At 40.8% G+C, this 18,975-nt stretch overlaps 1 protein-coding gene across 5 annotated transcripts; it reads left to right on the top strand.

Moving 5' to 3' along the window:
- Window positions 1-943: 943 nt before the first annotated feature.
- Window positions 944-18,784, top strand: LOC128263099 (chondroitin sulfate proteoglycan 4). Of its 5 annotated transcripts, none has more exons than XM_052997806.1 (12): window positions 949-1,149; window positions 3,911-4,600; window positions 9,819-10,015; window positions 10,078-10,308; window positions 10,452-10,633; window positions 10,697-11,285; window positions 11,722-12,750; window positions 13,362-14,761; window positions 14,825-14,978; window positions 15,038-15,701; window positions 15,761-16,664; window positions 16,730-18,784. In XM_052997806.1, the coding sequence occupies exons 2-12, from the start codon at window positions 4,519-4,521 to the stop codon at window positions 18,435-18,437; spliced, it is 7,140 nt and encodes a 2,379-aa protein (XP_052853766.1). In that variant the 5' UTR covers window positions 949-1,149; window positions 3,911-4,518; the 3' UTR covers window positions 18,438-18,784. The 5 variants fall into 5 exon arrangements, with proteins under 5 accessions (XP_052853769.1, XP_052853766.1, XP_052853767.1 ...); XM_052997807.1 differs by having other exon boundaries at window positions 949-1,145; XM_052997805.1 differs by having other exon boundaries at window positions 949-1,131.
- The last annotated feature ends 191 nt before the right edge of the window (window positions 18,785-18,975 follow it).

An 18,975-nucleotide genomic window follows, 5' to 3' on the forward strand; every position in this document is an offset into this window, starting at 1 on the left:
AAATGAAAACACAAAAAAAAGGGGGAAAAGCGGAGAGCACCCAGCACTGAGAAAATGAACAGTCGAACAAACGAGTGTCATCAGCGGTGTCTCAGTGATGAGCAAAGAGTCTACCCAATTTGGTAAAGGGGTGTATGGATCTTCGGAGAATCGTATAGTATAGAATTAATGATGCCAAAAGAACGGGGGCAGTGTACATTTTACCAGCTATGTATGATTCATTTGTAATACCAGGAATGGATGACAAAGAGAAAAAAATAGTGGGCAATATTGAACAAAAAAAATTGTTTTTAAATGTATTGGATATTTAAAATACTTTAAATGACATTTGTAGAATTATTCGTTCATTGTAATTATAGAGATCTTCTATATGTTTACATTTTTTGCTCATAAAAAATGTTTTCTTAAATGAAATTACAATGAAACTTTCCATCAAAGCATCTTAAAGTATATAAACAATACAAATAGGATTGCTTATTATTTTAAATGTGGAATCATTTAAAATAACATAGCTTTTCAAAATGTTTCAAAATGTTTTAAAAACACCATAAAATGTGAAATGGATTCAGTTTATATGATTTGTCCCGAAGTATAGATTTACAAAATTTCTTAAAACACCATCAACTGAAGGTTATAAAATCCCAAAAAAAAATTTATATAATTTGTCCCGACTTAATGTAGAAGATATGTGATTATCCCTTTCGCATCCTTCGCCAGCAGGCAGCTCATCACTGTTATCTAGATGGAGATTCCTATTGGGCTCGCGTTCGCCTTTGCGTTTGCGTTCGCGCGTTCGCAGAGCGCACAAAAGTCACTCGCGGGTGCGCCATGGAGTGGTGGCATGAAATCGACATCGGAGGCATCTGAGGCCGCTGCTTGCGGGAACCATGGGGTATGGGTATGGGTCTGGCCTGGCCTGGGTCTCATTGGGCATTTCGAGCGAGCGCACTACTGCGTGCGGAATTTTCTTTCCTCTCGGCTCAGTCTGTGAGAAATCGTTGGCGTGTTCGGTTCGTTTGCTTATCGGAAATTCGGAAATTCGAAAATTCGGTTGCTTCTTGCTGGTTGCGGGTGGCGGCAATCGGAAAACGCGGAAAACTCTGCGCGCCCCTTCAGAGTTTTTCCTCCAATGTGAGTGGGCCAGTGTGTGTGTGTAAAAAATAGAAATTTAATTTATTTTTAAGTTTCTGTTTTTCCTTCCCCATCGTTACGGTGCTCTTCGCGTTCTGTCGGCACTTCTCTGTCAAGAATTCCGGCTAAAAACTCATTGTGAATGGAAACGTTTGTTGTTGTGCCTTCGGATATATATCTTATTGGGGAAAGCACACAAGATACAGAACTTTGCAAATTGACCGTGAATACGACCCGTTCTGATAATTTTGAGAAAATTGCCAAAGGGCTAAGCCAAACAAAGTCACTGATCTCAACGGATGTTAAAGAACGATGTGTGCAAAAGCTGCCAAGATAAATTCAAATATAAATCATTAATTTTAAGGCACAAAGAGTGTGAAAAATAGGGTGCTGATATCTTTGGCAGAAAGTCGAGGAAATTAATGAATCAAATTGTGAGAAACATAAATAAACAACGGAAAAGCCAAAGAGGCGAAGGAAAACTGTGCCAAATTGTAGAGTGAAATAAATATAATTAAAATTAATAAATAATAAATTAAATCAAACATAAAAGAATTGTGACCAAATAATGCTGCTAGAAACTACTTACTTAATATCTCAAGTTTTTATTAGCGAAAAATGATTTAGTGTACACAGCAGTTAGGCAAAAACTATAAAAATGTAAAAATCAAAATTGGATTCTAAAAATTTAAATATAAAATGCAGTTACTTGCCGAATTTTATACAGTGCCCATTAAACAAGATTTATTCAAATCGTAAAAATTTAAAAATTGGGTCCTGCCAACCCAATCTTCTTTAGCACTTTGATTAGTTAAAAAACACTTCAATGGAGCTTACTAAAATCGAAACTGTACCCGGTTAACTCCGCAAGTAGATATATGCACCAATAAAATTCATATTTGTGACATATGGTTCAGAAATCGCACCAGAGCACAACTCCATTCATCAATCGCGGTACTCGGCGATCATAAATCACAGTGCCCGAAAAGAGTGTGACTAAATCATCGACTGCAACTGAGATGGAGGAAAAAAACACTCTGCACACCTCGGAGGCCTTCGAGTTAGGAAAGCGTTCAAATCGACGTGGGCAGTGACGCCTACCAATTTTCCATATGAAAACAGCGTTTTCATGGCTTATCAAATCAATTTTCGATTTGGTAGAGCGGTATTTTGTTGGCCTTTTGTTTTCCCCAAATTTTGTGTACCACCAATTTTTTAATTACCATAAAAAATATAAACTAGTGTCACGGAAAGAACTTTCCCAAAGTGCATATAGCGGCAGCTGGCAGACACTGACTATCCGGTAGATACATTTATTAATTTTTATGTTAATGGGGAGTAGAAAATCGGGGGAAAAGAGGCAACACGCGTCTGTCATAAAATGCACCCTGGCGATTGTCACTTTATTTTTTTCGGTTTCGGTGTCGTCTGCAGCGGCAAGGCGTTTCAAATTGTATTTTGACTGCTGCGACGGGCTATAAAAATATTCGAAACGACAAGAACTTGGGCGGTGCATATAAAAATTAACAAGCAGAATTAGCGGAGCGAACTTAACAAGAAACGCAAGACACGACTCTTCGGTTCCTGGAGGCTGTGCAATTGACCTCATGATGTCGAACCTGCCGCAGCACCGTTCTGCATTTTCCCTCTGAAATAAATGCATAAACATAAGAGTCGCAGGCCAGAGAAGTCTGGCTGTATTTTTAGATACCCCCGGCGTAAATAATTCATTTTCCAGTCACAGTTGTTGACGTTTTGGCGTCGCCCGGAGTTGCCTTTTCCTTTGGGGATATCTCCCCGAGGAATTACAAGTCCCTCTCGATTTGCATTCTAAACTTGAAACTTGAATAGTGTCCTATTTTTGGCCTACGAGTGTTTTCTGTTTACCCACGGCCCATGAACTTTGACTGCTGTTGCAAAATCTCGAACTAGAAATTCCACTTTATAAGACAAAATCCCTCATATTGCCCGGCCAGAGCTTAAGCTGCCCGGCCACTTAAGGCCACTTTTTTATGGGCGATCCCCCCGCTCCTTCGCCCCCCCAAAAAAAATACAATAAATTTTACTCAACTGTGCAGCAATTTCCACTGAAGTGGAGGAGCATACTCGTATCTCGAGCATGCTGCGGCAGCAACTCAATTAAGTCTCCATAAAGTATCTGTAGATACGCTAATCAATGATATGTATGTATTCTCATATGTAACCCCAAAGCTTCGGAGGTCTTGGGTACTTGAATTTATTAGAGATTTGTTTGGCTTAAAATCTTTGGCAATTAAAATAGCAAATGAATGACTCAAGTGGAAGATGTATATAATATTGAAAGAGAATAAAATCAAATTGATCATAAAATTAATGAAAATAAACATGGCTGAGCGCGCAAAACAAACCATGAAAATTGTGTAGAACATAAGCACAAATAAATCAATAAAATCTAATTGAAGGTGTGTCTCTGGAACAAATGAACTTTTATAGTGTTTTATTTTTAAAAATTTGTATAATCAAGTAAATATTAAATTTTCCAGGGGACACTTTACATTAAAAGCAAATAAAACTCAAATAAATCCGAATGACATAAAAACTATTCACCTGATGTGAAAAAACCTTTCAAATAAAAAATATAATTTAATATTTATTCTTCAAAAGCGCCTTATAGCCTTTAAAAGTAATTTCCCCAACTGACCAATTTAAAATGCATAAAAAGTGCCATATAAATCGCGGTAAAAATTTAAATAAAAAGAAAGCAAATACGTAATGTCCATAAATCTATTTTCAATTACAGTGAAGTGCAATTGCCAAGAAAAATAACAAATAAACGACTAAGGCGCATCAGTCGTCAGTGCCAGTGTGTTTATGATAAAACCTCAACGAAATTGAAACGTAATCGGGCGAAAGTTGGCAGGCAAAGTGTGTACATAAACGGAGCAGTCGCTTCAAAGGAAGCCAGTTTGACTGTCAGCCAGTTCGTCAGTCCGTCAGTCAGTCAGTCAGTCAGTCAGACGGCCATATTCGAGGTGAATTCCCTTCCTTCCTGCCAGAGTTCTGTCAACGAAATGACATGCAGCATCTGTCTATGAGGCCATCGGGCCAGGACGTGATGCTGTCCCGCTGTTAGAGAGTAAGCCCCGAAGCTCGATGCTTCGATGCCTCGATGCCCCGATGATGCTATTTTTATGAGGCCCCAGACTACGACGACGACGGATGCGTGGCCCCATGAAAAATCAATTAACACGCAAAATTATTAAAGACGAAAAACAAAAACGAAAACGAACGAAGCGCGATTGGTACTTGGGGTACCCGTTCCCGTTCCCCCATCAACATCATCCGCATCGCCATCCGATCCTTCCCCCTTAAATCTCGACAATATTACTTCAAAGCAGCTGCAACGGAATGTCGCGCCTCCGTGGATTAGGATGGCTATGGCTGGCATTACTGGCCATACTGCAATTGCAAACTGTCGCAGCCATGAAAGGTGAGTTCAAAAAAAAGCTAAAAAAAAAAAAAGTATAAGAAAACGTTAACAAGAAGCTGCGACACAGAACGTACAGTTAATTAAATGTTACGACAGTCAGGTAGCCAAAGATACGCGCCCCAGAACTTAATACCGCGCATAAACATGAGATTTATCATGGCAAATGATCAACGCACGATTTATGCTCATTACAAATATGGCCAGCCACGAATTGGCCACAAAAAAAAAAACGCGGTTCCAGAGAGGCAGAAGCAGCTGAAGCCAAATTGCATTTACTTTGGCTGCCATCGAAGCGGACATAAATAAAAGTCAAAATAAAGAGTTGCAAATGGTGCAATGCCACATACATTTTGGTGTTACTCGCGTGCGCCAAAGAACAGATACAGTGGGTCAGATTGATAGGAATTGTGCTTAAAATGGGTTTCTTCCAAGAAAAAACCAACAATTTAATTTGATATTAGTAATTAATATTTAGAAATCCTTAAAGAGGAAATGTATCTTAATGGGACAGTTGAAACAAATTTATATTTGGAATTCCACAACTATTTATGCTCCTCGGTTTCCCTGCAATTAAAGAAACCTATTTGTGCCGTAACTGTTCCCACGGATATTTCGTTTTGACCTCTTGAACTTTAAAAGATTTATGTCAATTTATTTCTCTGACTAATTTGACCAACTGGCCGCTGTCTACTTGTGGCTTCCTTCCTGTTGCTATCTATCCAGATACAGATACATAGCATGTCTAGCCCCGTAGTTTGGCATTCGCAATGCTCCATGGTAACCCCGGCCGGCCCATAAAATCCAACTACTTAACAACAATGCGCCGCTGCAGTGCACTTAACGCATTTTTCACGCTTGACATTTGACTTGGGGCGCACTTTTCTCGTTGTCGTTGTCGTTGTCGTTTTCTGTTGCCTTTGTTGTTGTTGGGCCAAGGGAAACGCAGAGTATCTCAAACTCGAAGTATCTGTGCGGTGCACCGCAAAAGCTATCCAAAGCCAGGCGTGCTCTTAATTTCGTTGTGTCTACACAAGGAGACGCACAAAAATATGTACGATATATTTCGGTCTTGGCGCAAATGTATTTTTAATGATATTTTTAGTTGGCATGTGACGTCACTTGGGGGCTAAAGAGCCAAACGTGAATCATCCGCAGCAGGCGCAAGTTTTTTTTTATCACTACTGCTTAGCCTGTCTCATTGGATTCTGTTTAACACTTAAATAAATATCTACTTTAAAATAAATAAATATAAAGATAACATCTCCTTTCAAATGATCTTAAAAACCCTAATTTAATAATGATTCTAGAACAAGCTTGAAACCTGAATATGATTTTGTGTTTGTATAGACTCATTTCATTAATTTTATTTCAACATACACTTTTTCTTTGTGTGTATTTAAATATATATATTTTTTTTTTTTTATACGTGAAATGTAAATCATTTACACGCTCAAAGCGTTGTGCCAAATTTAACATAGACGTGTGTGGATACAAATGTATCTACACGTTTGCATCCGTATTTGTATCTGGTGCGCGCCATCTGCCGAGCTGTGTGTCGCTTCTTGATTATTCATTTGCATTTGCAATATAAATATCAACACATGCCCAATGCTAACGGCAGGCGCAGTAAAAAGCGGTTGCCGGCATATAAAATACAACAATTTATTTTGGCGACATTGTGTGTTCTTTTCTCTCCCCCCCTGAGTCACAAGAAAATGTATCTTTATGACTTGTCGATGCAATGCTCAATTGTCGATAGCAAAAGGGTAGACTCACAGATATAACATATATAATTGAATTTTATGCGGCCCCGGAGTCTAATTAGGGTGAAGACGTTAGCAATGGCGACACATGTGCGCCCATCGGAGGCCATAAAACGAGGGAAGCGGCATGGAAATGCCAACTCAAAGGGGCTCCTCAGTGCGGTTTTTATTTGATTTAGATTGATCTCTTAAGCCATCCGATGGGGCCCTAGAATGTGGCAACGATTGTAAATGGGCGAGGAAACTGTTCTCATGAGTACTTGGAAGATCACAGGAATTACTGCAATGATTATGGCCAGCGAAGAAATTAAAGGAGGATTTTATTGGACACTTGGGGATTTTCTAGAATAAATATTTCGAGCAACAAAATTTAAATTTGTTCAATCTGTGGGAACTGACTTTTCAAACTTTAGTAACTTTGTGTAGGAAACTCAAATTCAAAATTAAGGCAAAAATTAAATAAATAAAATTATTTTTAAGAAACTATTTGGCAATGAAATGGAAATGGCACTTTTGAAAAGCAACTTTAAGCTATTAAATATTCTTTTGATGAAAATTTAATAATATTAAACGTACCTTAGAAAAGCCACACACCCACATTTAATAAAAGTTTTTTAACAAAGAGTTAACAAAGTGAACCATTTAAATGTGCATTCAATTGAAGAGAAATTTTTAATACGATCAACTTATAGGAACCGCTTTTTAATACCCCGATCACCTCAATCTCCTAGCCAATAAAGCAGGAATCCCATATCTCTAGTTTGATCATCAATTTGCCTATAAACGTTCATAAGAGGAGCTTGCAGCTCCATAAATATTAACTTCACGTTGCAAACAAAAATCCACTCAAGATCACGTAATAAGCCCACAAATCACAAGCACCACTAATAAACTTTGACATTATTAGTGAAATGATAGCTCCGAAATGATAAATAATTTATAAATTGCCAATGTCAGATAAAGTTTTAATGAGCAGCGACTTTGGCGGGCCACCAAAGGAGCATTAATTAAAGACCAAAAAGAGAAGCTAAAAGAAACATGATCATAAAATGTATAGAAAACCGAATCGAATAACTCCAAAACTGTGGAGACACCGAGCGACATATAACTCAAATAAAATAAACATCAACCATAACATAAATATTCGCTGGCTACCTGGCCACCTAGCTCCGCCTCCATCGTGCTGCATAAAAGATAAACATAAATTTAGCATTTGATAGGGGACCTGCATTTGGAGGGGGCCTTTTTGGCGGTGCCGAGTGGGTGGAGATGCCCAGCATCTGTGGCCATAAGTCTTGCGTCGTGTGCTCGCCTCTTATGTTTTTCCCCATTTTGGGACGGACTTTTCCTGATGATGTCTCATTTGTTGCCGGCCGACATTTGAAATGACTTCTGACGCTGATGTTGATGTTGATGGTTCTGCTGATGCTGGGGCTGCTTTCCTTCGGCTGCAACACATTTTTCTGATGCAAATTGCATTATTGTTAAGCGTCCAACTTCCGGAAAGGCATTTGTTTGCCCTCACAAAGGGGTTATTATTTCGACTAAGATTGTCAAGAAGGAAGGCCTTTTTTGACAGAACTTTTCGCCTTAGCGATTATGTGGTAATAATAGGGAATTTTCCTCTTTAGCTCAACAAGTTAAGTCTTAGGGGACTGCTGTATAGGTAAAGCACTTAAGATATTGAATTTTTGAAGAAGATTTATTTTTTATAATTTTATTACACGAAAAGACATAGTTTTTTCATGCTAATAGAATACCATAACATAAATTTCTCTTAATTGTGGGTAAATATAATTGTTTAAATCTTTTTAAAACCAATGAAATATTAAAGGCTTTTAAGAATTATTGAACCTTTTTTTCATATCATATTTTTGAATAAAAATTAAAAAACTTTTTGGATAGTTGCAAAAAAACGTGACATTGCTGCGATCTTAAAAATGATTTTGGAAGAGTATTTAAATTTTCGTTGACCAATCTCGAGTCCATTTTCTGTGTTATTGTTTAACCAACGATAACGCCTCCACATCTTTGTTCGCCTTTGTTTTGGTTTAAGGCACGCGCATCATGTGAAGAAGAAAAAGTAGCATTTCCAACGGCAGCCGGGTATTAATGTGGGTCAAATGCCTGGGCCCGCAGATGGGAAAGTGTTTCGTAGGTTTTCCGCCGCTTTTGACGCCTGATTGCTGCTAATTGGCGTCAAAATGGTCCGGCCAACGCATCAATGGTTGACTATTTGTTGCCCATTTCGCTTTGTTTGCCTGTTTATCCGGCTGTCTGTCGTTTGTATGCCATTCGTATGCAACTGTTTCATGTTTATCCTACGTTTTCTATGTGGGTTAGGTCAATATGTCTTCCCAACAGCAGCGAAAAACATACATAAACAAATGGCTAGCATACATTTCTCCTTTTGCCGCAGAGTTGTGAGAGAAATTCTTAAAATATCTCGCACAAAGTTGGGTTCCATGTTTTGACAAATGTATGTTTCCAAAATAATTTATTGCACAAACGTACAACGGAATATAGAAAACCATTAATCATGCAATTTTTACGAGGTGGGATTTGACTCGAAAGTCGAACGAGAAATTGAAAATTATTCAGAGAACGTTCGAAGTTGTCATACTCTTCGTTTGTGAGAGGCTCGAGCGTTTCCCCAGAAAAGCACGTTCGTCTCAGGCTCACAACTAATTAAGCAAATCAAGATACAAAAGATGGCTCTCAATAGATAGCCTGATAAATGACTGACTGACTGAGTGACCTCGACAGACAGTGACTGACAACCCGACAGCTGATGGCCTGATCTCCTACGATCCGATCTGGACAAATTTGTATACCGGTTGCAATAGAACCCGATTGCCAATCAAATTGGCGGCAGCTCTTGCAACATTGTGAGCATCGGTCTGTTTAGTGTATCCATCTCCACCAGCTGCAACTTATATCTCTCACTCGGGGGGATCAATTTTATATTAAAATATTTATATAGACGTTGGTTCAAAGTTTGGGAAAATAGGTTTGTCGTTATCTCAATACTGAATAAGAATTTAGTTTTTAGTTAGTTTTCTCTAAAATACATAAATATAAATGTATATTTACATCGTTTAAGTAGTTTCATTGTTAAATTTATACAAAGTCCATTAACGGTAATATTTTTCAATTCAAAATAATATTTTATAGTCCCTGAAAAACACTTATAAAACACCTTAAAAATAATAAGTATTTGAAATATATATATATAGTTAACCAATTTTATAGCTAGAAATTATTTATTATTTATATTTTATTTATTAGGGACCAAAATTGTTCGTTATAAAGAACTCAAAATATAATTCCTTAAATTTGCAACCATATAAAGCCATTAGCCGCCTTCCCCATACATGCTCGAGTTATCTCTGGCAATGTCAGTTTCCATTCTGCGATTTCAATTTGCCAATGCTTTTTATTATATCCACCCACAGTGTCGCTGTTCGGCGATGGCTATGTATCGATGCCGCTGCAGGAGGCCAAGATGTCAACGAACATTCGCGTCAAGTTTCGCACCAGGCAGGAGAACGCCCTCCTCTTTTTGGCCGCCGGACGGACCGACTACTGCCTGCTGCGACTGGAGAGCGGCCTGATTAGTTTCAGCTACAAAATCGAACGGGATGTGGTGCAGGTGAGCCGTCGATAGACGACGCCCCTTACATATGACTGCAATTACAGCGATTCCGGTTACAGTTGCGCTCGCCCAAAAAGCAAAAGCTCAACGACTTGGAGTGGCACGATGTGGCGGTGCAGCGGTTCGAGAACAATATCACCTTGCAGGTGGATGGCTACATAATGCGAAAACAGCTGCCGGGCGATCTGACCGCTCTGAACATCCATTTCGGTACTTTTCTGGGCGGCGTGGGGGACTTTTCGGCAGAGTTCTTGAATGATGTGATCGGGTTTCGGGGCTGCATATCGGATGTGAGTATATAAACAAAGTTGTTTTCATTTAATTTATATTTAAAATTGCTTAAATCATATTACTACCATAAAATAATATTGACATTATTTTACATAAATAAAATTTGTATTTAATTGCTTTATTTCCCTAACCATTTTGATAGGTCTTTTATAACAACATCAACATCATCAAGCGGGCCAAGGACCGCACGAGTCACACCACCAGTACCGGGGTATCCTGGACCTGCAGCACTGAGTTCGATGGTACCATACAGGACAGCATTAGTTTCTTGAAGAACGATTCCTACTCACTGATGCTGAAGGAGTCGCATGCCATTGGCGAAACGTGAGTTGCAGCTGAATAAATCTCCCACTCCAACTATTGGGAATTTTAAACCATTTATTACAGTCTCTCGCTGCAATTCCGCACAATGGCTAATGCTGGTGTGGTTTTCTTCAACGGCGGCTTTGATTTCATACTGCTCGAAATAGAGGATCAACGCTTGAAGGTGACCTTCAACAAGGCCGGCAGTGTGGTGCAGCTCATGACAAATGAGCACATCTCCGATGGCAAATGGCATCGGGTCTTGCTGCGCTACAATGCCGCCATGGCGGAGCTAATCCTCGACGATGCCACAAGCGGTTATCGGGGAGCTCACGCTAATGAGACCAAGGCGAGCATAAATCTCGAGAAGAGCGTCTTCTTTGGCGGCGTTCAGGAGGAGATGCGCCGCCGGCTCAGCGGCAAGGGATTGCGCATAAACGAGATCAGCTTCAAGGGCTGCATGCGGGAAATCCGGGTCAACGACCTTCCACTGGGCTTCGCCGAGATGACCATCTCGCGCAGCCTGGCCCTCAGCTGCCTGTGGAAGTACCCCTGTGTGGAGCACAATCCCTGCCTGAAAAGCGGAGTCTGCAGTCAGCACGGAGTGGACGGATTCATCTGCTATTGCGATCAGTCCTACTGCATCAAGGCCGATTTTCAGGGGCCATTTAAGGTAAGTACATAATTCTTTTATAATTCAAGATATGGTAAAATAAAGGAAAAACTTTCTGCGTCACTCAAATTAAATAACGAACACATTTTTTAAAACCAATAAAAACATTTTTTTAGCAAGCAGCCTAAAATATATTTTTCCCATAAGCCATAAACTTATAATAAAATCGAATGATCAAAGGAACTAGTTTTTAAGTTATTTTTAAGTTTATTTATTATTTTATAATGGATTTTAAACCAAAAATATTTAGTTTGAGTCAAAATAGTCAAAACTTCAAAGCAAAAGGAAAACTTTTAAAATTTTGTAACAAGCTTTTGCAATTGAAAACAAATTAAAGACAACAATAATGCTTTCCATAATTTTTTTAATATTGCCTTAAATATTTCTGCTCATTTAACTTATAGTTTCTATAATTTTAAACTTTTTTACCTTACAGATATTCACCGAAACAAGTCCAGAACTGGAGCTGCTCTATGTTTCACCCATGCAGCTATTAGAAGGTGGAACATCCTTTCTGTCACCCCACTACATAGATCTAATACTCGATCTGCGCCGCTTTCCCAGCATCAACGAACAATCCATTATTTTCCATGTGATACATCAACCCAAGTATGGACAACTCTTGCAATATTCACCAGAAAAAACCAATTTTGTGCCCTGTCGCACTTTCAATCTGGTTGATTTGGCCACAGACAAACTGAAGTATGTCCACAATGGCCAAGAGAACTTCAACGACCATGCCACTTTGGATATGCAGGTCTTTGGGGATCTACACAAGATACCAGAGAATATATTGGGCAAGCATAGGTTTCTGCTGCACGCGAATATAACACCCATAAACGATCCGCCACAGTTAAAACTGCACTCACATAAAATCCTGCGAGTGATCGAGGGAATTGAAAGGGTACTTGATGTGGATTTATTTAACATTGACGATCCCGATAGTGAGCCTGGAAACTTGATCTACACTATATTGCCTACACAAAATTCTCGAGAGACCTTTGGTTGCTTTATGGTTGGAGGTGTGACCACATCAACCTTTTCCCAGGCGGATGTGAATGTGGGAAAAGTCTCGTATCTGTACAACTCCACAACGGCGGAGTCTTTTAGCTATCAACTGCAGCTACATGTGTCCGATGGCATCGAGACGAGTGATACGGTCTATCTGCCGGTCTCAGTGCATCCTCTGGAGCTTCGATTGGTCAACAACACGGGTCTAATAATGATCCACAAGAGCTCTCTGCTGCTCAGCCCTGCAAATCTATCGATCGGCACCAATGCCGTGGACGAGCACATCGACATAAGGTACGATGTCGTGAAGGCACCGCAGCATGGCGTTCTCCAGCGGCTGAGGCAGATTGATGGCTCCTGGGTGAACGTGGACTGGTTCAGCGATAGCCAGCTGCTGCTCGGCCACATTCGCTATCTGCACAGCAGCGATTTCCCTTGGCAAGACGAATTCAAGGTGTGTATCGTAAAAAACCAAACACAAGTTAGGCCATAAACGGGCAGGGAGCCAACACTGCGTTGCATGTTTCGGGGACCAGCCATTTTTCGGCTGCCACTTACAGACTTAACGGATTCCCAACTTTCTTTGGATTTTTTCAATTTCACGGAAATCCATCATGCGTTAGCAGTTTTTTTTTAAGAGAAAAAGATATATTTTTACTTGACTTTTAAGGCTAGTTATTTGATTTAAGTCAGCTTTTGGCACGTCCCTATCTTTTGGGTATAGGAAAGAGCTATGCCGACACACGCTGCCACTCAAATTTATACCATCTCGACATCTTATTTAATTGAACATCCATTATATCTTTCAACCAAAGAAAAATCATGGTAAGGCCAAATATTTTCACTTTGAAATATATATTTTAGGTACTGATCTCGCGCGGTGTTTAAATCAAAGTGTGTTTCACGTTTTTAAGTTTAAGTATGAAAAAGTTTAGTTTTAAATTATATATAATTAAAATCCTTACGAATTCTTCCAATCCTTGCTACCCTGATTAGTTCTGCCTCAACCAATTTTCTTTGCTGTCCAGTGTAGCCAATAAATTTGCATTGATTTCACTTTCACAGTTTATTGCCTCGTTTGGCTTTGTGACCACGCAAACGTTCGACTTCCGCATCACATTTACGCGGCTGCGCATAACGAGCAGCCGACCCTCGCAGATATCGATCGATGGCAGCCGGGAAATTCTACTGACCAGCGATATACTCGCCTACCAGACCACGCCCATCGGCAGCTTTCCGCGCAGCGTGATCTACAAGATAACGAAGCCAACCCGCTACGGCGGCATCTTTGTGGAGGGATCTAGGAAGGCGGCCAAGCAGCTGGACTCCTTCACCCAACAGGACATAGAGAAGCGCAGAATTCGCTATCAAACGCACCACACCAGCTACTCCAGCTTCGCCGATCATCTGGAGTTTGTGGTCTCCGTTGCGGAATGCGATGATGTGACGGGCACTCTGGAGATCAACTATCGACCGCCCGAGGAGCTAATCACCAAGCTGAGCTATCAAAACCACGAGCCACTGCAGGTCCAGGAGGGTGAGAGAGCTCTCATCACCAAGAATCACTTTGCGATACGATTCAACGTCTACGAGAGCCTGCAGTTTCAGGTTTCCAAGAGCCCGGAACACGGTGTCATATGCAAGTACGATGAGCAGACGGGTCTCACGGTTCCCGTGGAAGGGTTTACCCTGGAACAATTGTTCCGAAATGATATATACTACTGTCACGACGACACGGAATCCACCAGGGACAACTTTGAGTTGCTCATACTCTCGGGAGACGAGACCGATCTGCAGTTTGTGTCCAACATGGAAGTGCACATAAAATTGGTCAACGATAATGAACCTTATCGTACTGCCGTAGAGCGAGTGTTCCATGTGGTGAGGAATGGCATACGGACCCTCAATCCCACAGTGCTGCAGTATCTGGATGCGGATGTCAATACCAACCACACAGATATCCACTACATCCATGTGTCCAGCACGAATGGCGCCTTCTACAAGAGTGGTCACTACGTGGACAGCTTCACGCAGGATGACATAGCGAACAGGAGGATTATGTTCCAGCACACGGGTGCCGACTCTGGAACGGCTTCCTTTATAGTCACCGATCGCGAGTATGAGGTGAATGGTTTGCTGGAGATCCGTGCCTCCGATCCCTTCGTCTCCATGCTGGCCACCAATGCCTCCATTGTTCAGGAGGGCAAATTTGTCGTGCTCAAGAACAAGGATTTTATTTTGGAAACCAATTTGGACATGAAACTGGATGAGATATACTACGAAGTTATTAAGCCCCCCTCCTATGGCATACTCATGTACTTGAGTAGGGCCAATGAGGGCGAGAACGGAACTACCATCTATAAGGCCACAAATTATACTTCTCTGAGCAATTTTACTCACTTGGACATAGAACGTGAGAGGCTGGTCTACTGGAATACGGAAATCGCCTCGATGGATAAAGTTAGGTAATAATTTATGGATTTGAAAATATGGCGACTGTTTTAAAAACATGTTTTCTTAATTCTTAGATATCGCGTACACATTAAAAACATAACAGCCGAGGGAGAAGTCATGTTCCGGATTTATCCTTCTGCATATTGGGAGCCCCTGCAAGTGAAACAGAACCATACACTTTATGTGGAGGAATCCACAAGTGTACTTATATCCAGAGATGTCTTAGAGGTGGTTTATTAATTACTAAACACAATAGCTTATACTTATACTCTATTTTCTCTTGTCAGGTGGTTCATCCCAATATTTCGCCAGGAGACATCACCTTTTTAGTGACTTCCTCACCCATGCATGGCTACCTTGAAATGCAGTCCATGTCCTTTGACGACGAATACAATTGCAAGGTTTTCGATCAGTCGTCAGTGAATACCGAAAAAATGTTCTACATACAAGCTGGAGTCAACCAATCCGTCGACTACTTTGTCTTTGATGTTACCAATGGCATCACTTGGCTAAGACAATTGATGCTGAAGATCGTGATCATACCAGAAAAGCTGTACATGCACTCGAACATTATTTCAGTGGTTGAGGGAAAGACTGTGCAATTAAGTCCTACAGATATACAGCCCTATTCGGAGTATTATCGAGGGAAGATACTGGAGTATATTGTGACTATAACACCGAATTCCGGTCACATACTGGCTGGAAATTCCAAAGTCAAGAGATTTACGCAAAAACAACTGGAGCAGGGCAATATACAATACGTGCACAATGGCAGCGAAAATGCCACAGATAGTTTTACGTTAGTGGCCATGGCCAGGAACAAGGAAAGTGTGCCCTTCGAGCTGGAGTTCGCTGTGGTGCCAGTAAATGACGAGGAGCCCATGATGGTCACCAATACGGGACTGCAGGTGTGGAACGGCGGACGCTATGTCATTAGAAATACTGATCTGTGTAAGTATTTAAATTGAAATATTTGCAAAGAATAAAGACTAATATATTTATTTTTTTAGTGGCTCAAGACTACGACACTCCACCGGAGAATCTCACCTTTGTTGTGCAACACATATACGGCGGTTACTTGGCAAGGAAATCCGCACCACAACACAAAATCGAACAGTTTACCCAGGCTCAAATCAACCAGGAGGAAATATGTTTTATGCAAGACTCCAACTCCAGGAGAAACGAACTATCGTTTGTGGTTACAGATGGCTTATTTAACACCACTACTCAGACGCTTAATATTGAGATAAAGCCCATTGAAATTCTGGCCGAGCACAATGAAAACTTGCATGTCTTCCCCTTGACAAAGAAGCAAATTCTTCGCGACCATCTACACTTTAAGTGTTCCGATGAGGAACGGGAAATCCGCTATAACATTACAGTTCCTCCAAGTCTGGGTCGCATAGTGAATGAATTTATTGATAATGGTTTCACCAAAGAAGTCAGCGAATTCACCCAAACCGATGTGGATAATGGTCATATATTCTATGAGCACACAGCTGTTATTATGGAATTTAGAATCAATGATTCGTTTTACTTCGATGTGGTGGCTGAAAGAAGCGATCGATTGTTGGATCAAAAGTTCAATATAGAGATATCGGTTTCTTCTGGTGGTTTACTTAGGTTCCTACCCGTGAACAAGCTAACCGTAGATGAAGGAGGATCGGTGCCTATAAAGCTGGATTTCTCCAAGATTTTAGAGTACCTCAAAACCAAAGCGGGCATCAATAATCCAGAATTGTTCATAGAGGCCATACAAAAGCCCACACATGGCAACATAGGACTGGGCCATGAGTTCAAATACATGCAGAGATATCACCCAAGTGATTTCTTTACAAAAAAGGTCTACTACATACACGATCATTCGGATACTCTGGAGGATACCATATTAATGTCGGTTTACCTGACACAGGGGTGAGTGTGCCACATATAAGGAGTACAGATATTGTCATTTGATATGTTCTTTCATTATATTTCAGAAACATTTTCCTGTGCAATTTGACAATACCAGTGTCCATAAACCCCATCAACGATCAACCCTTCCATTTGATCACCCATTTGCCCCAAATGACTGTTGTGGAGGGTGAGAATCGTACGATAACAAGAAATGATTTGCTCACCGAAGATGCGGATACACCACCAGAGGAGATTGTGTACGATGTGATGAGTGGTCCCACTTTGGGGGTGCTGAAAAAGATGACCAGCGATGGGCGGACTGAGGATCTTTTGGCATTCTCGAATCAATTCACCCAAGCTGATATCAACAACGATCGCATTATGTATGTGCACTTTGGCATACCGCAGTCCACGACATTTTGCTTCACTGTTTCCGATGGACAATTCAATGCTGCCTACGAAATATTTACCATCAAAATAGCTTCTATCAGTTTGCAGCCATCTGCACTGCAAATTCCTGTGAAGGTCCAACAAGGAGCTACTAGTGCTCCAATGAAACTAGATCAAATAGGAGTCTCTACGAATGTGCAGGTGGCGAGGTTGTCCTATAACATTACAAACTCTCCGCTTTTTGGCATTATAGTTTTCAAGCATCAGCCAACTCTGAGATTCACCCAGCAACAGTTGGAAACTTCGCAGATTAGCTATATGCAAACGGATTTGAATCGATCGAATGACTCTTTCCAAGTTAGTGCCTATGTTCCGGGCACTAACTATGCAGCCCAAGTGGATGTGGTGATGGAGGTGGAGCCAGTAATACAAATCAATAATATAGTGATGAAGGAAGCCGATTCAGTGGGAGGTAAAATAAAGCTGATCACCTCTTTGGACAACGACAATCCTCTGTCGCTGAAACTCAATAAATTCAATCCGAAGTTTGTGATCACGAGGATGCCAGCGACTGGGCAAGTCAGGAAGATAATTCGAAGTACTGGTCTGACCACTGATGGCCAGAATGAGAGATCCACGAATATATTCTCCTACAAGGAGCTGCGCAGTGGTGTGGTCTACTTTGTGCCCCATGCGTCTGTGGAGGAAACGGAGGCGGATAGCGATAGTTTTGATTATCAACTGCTCATAAAGACAGTGCAACCTGCACAGGCAACTGTATCCATTGAATATAGGAGCAGGGTTGAGGAAACTGAGACAGTGCACTTGGGTAATGCCGGCCTATCTATCAACTATCTAGCCATAGGATGTGCCATATTTATCGTGCTGATATGTCTGCTAATCGTGCTGTTGATATTGAAAATTAGAAAGCTTAGGAAGCACAAGGCCGATATATCCAAGGATCAGCCACCGGCACTGCCCTGTCCACCGGATTTGACATCCGTGAGTCCGCAGCACCATTTGCACCATCATCATAGCCATCATTATGCCAGTTCCGAGGCGGATTCCGTGCCTGCAACTGGAAACTCTACGCCCCTGCCCGGTTTCAGTAATATTCCCCATTGCAAGATCATACCCGTGGAGTCGTATAAGCACGAGTTTCCCGACTACGATCCCGATGAGGAGGAGACGGACGATCAGTGTGATCCGCAACAGATGATGCTGCCACAGAGATACAATCCCTATCATTTGGAACACGATGCCTGGAGTTCGTCCTGCGACATGGCCAACGATTTTGCGGGCTATGCCTCTGTGCCGCAAAGTATTTCCGGTTCGGTTAGCTCACCGCCCTCGGCCCCGCCCACAAATCCACTGCTCAGGCGGAATCAGTATTGGGTGTGAGTTGTATAGCCGGAAAAAAACTCAAAAAGAAAGGGATCAATATTTCGAAAGCGGGAGAATTGTTTAGAATTGTATCGCAATTAGTCCTAGGTTATTTATTTAAGTTTAAGCTTACGTTTAAGGCTGATTTATGAGATTCGTAAGGAAAAGAGGAGCATTTTATACACAAACAAATTAATTATAGCATGTAAACAGACATGCATACATATCTGGCGTGTCATATACAAACGATTAGCAGTAAGGACGAATACAAGAGTTATACTCAAAAAGCCAACTTAACTTAGCCTTAGCATTGTGTTTGCCAACGTGGACAACTTTTTACAATAAATGACAATAATTTTAAGCAATTTTCGTTGTTTTATTTAAACATTTTAAGTTTTTGGGTACCTATGGGAGGGATGTGTTGAGTAATCAAACTGCCATCGTGGCGAGTTCAATTTGAATCATAAATTGTGGGTTACAAACAAAACAAATTGTTTTGCGTGAAATTCAAGATAAAACCGCTTATGCACGAAAAGTTAATTTCTTTATGGATAAT

Source organism: Drosophila gunungcola, unplaced genomic scaffold (assembly GCF_025200985.1).
Source record: "Drosophila gunungcola strain Sukarami unplaced genomic scaffold, Dgunungcola_SK_2 000001F, whole genome shotgun sequence".
Lineage (NCBI taxonomy): Eukaryota > Metazoa > Arthropoda > Insecta > Diptera > Drosophilidae > Drosophila > Drosophila gunungcola.

Bases quoted from the DNA above. Each gene is read 5' to 3' on its own strand.
- LOC128263099 (XM_052997806.1), top strand. From the start codon at position 4,519: ATGTCGCGCCTCCGTGGATTAGGATGGCTATGGCTGGCATTACTGGCC. The intron at 12,751-13,361 runs GTGTGTATCGTA...TCACTTTCACAG, and splicing joins CTTGGCAAGACGAATTCAAG to TTTATTGCCTCGTTTGGCTT. The intron at 14,762-14,824 runs GTAATAATTTAT...CTTAATTCTTAG, and splicing joins GCCTCGATGGATAAAGTTAG to ATATCGCGTACACATTAAAA.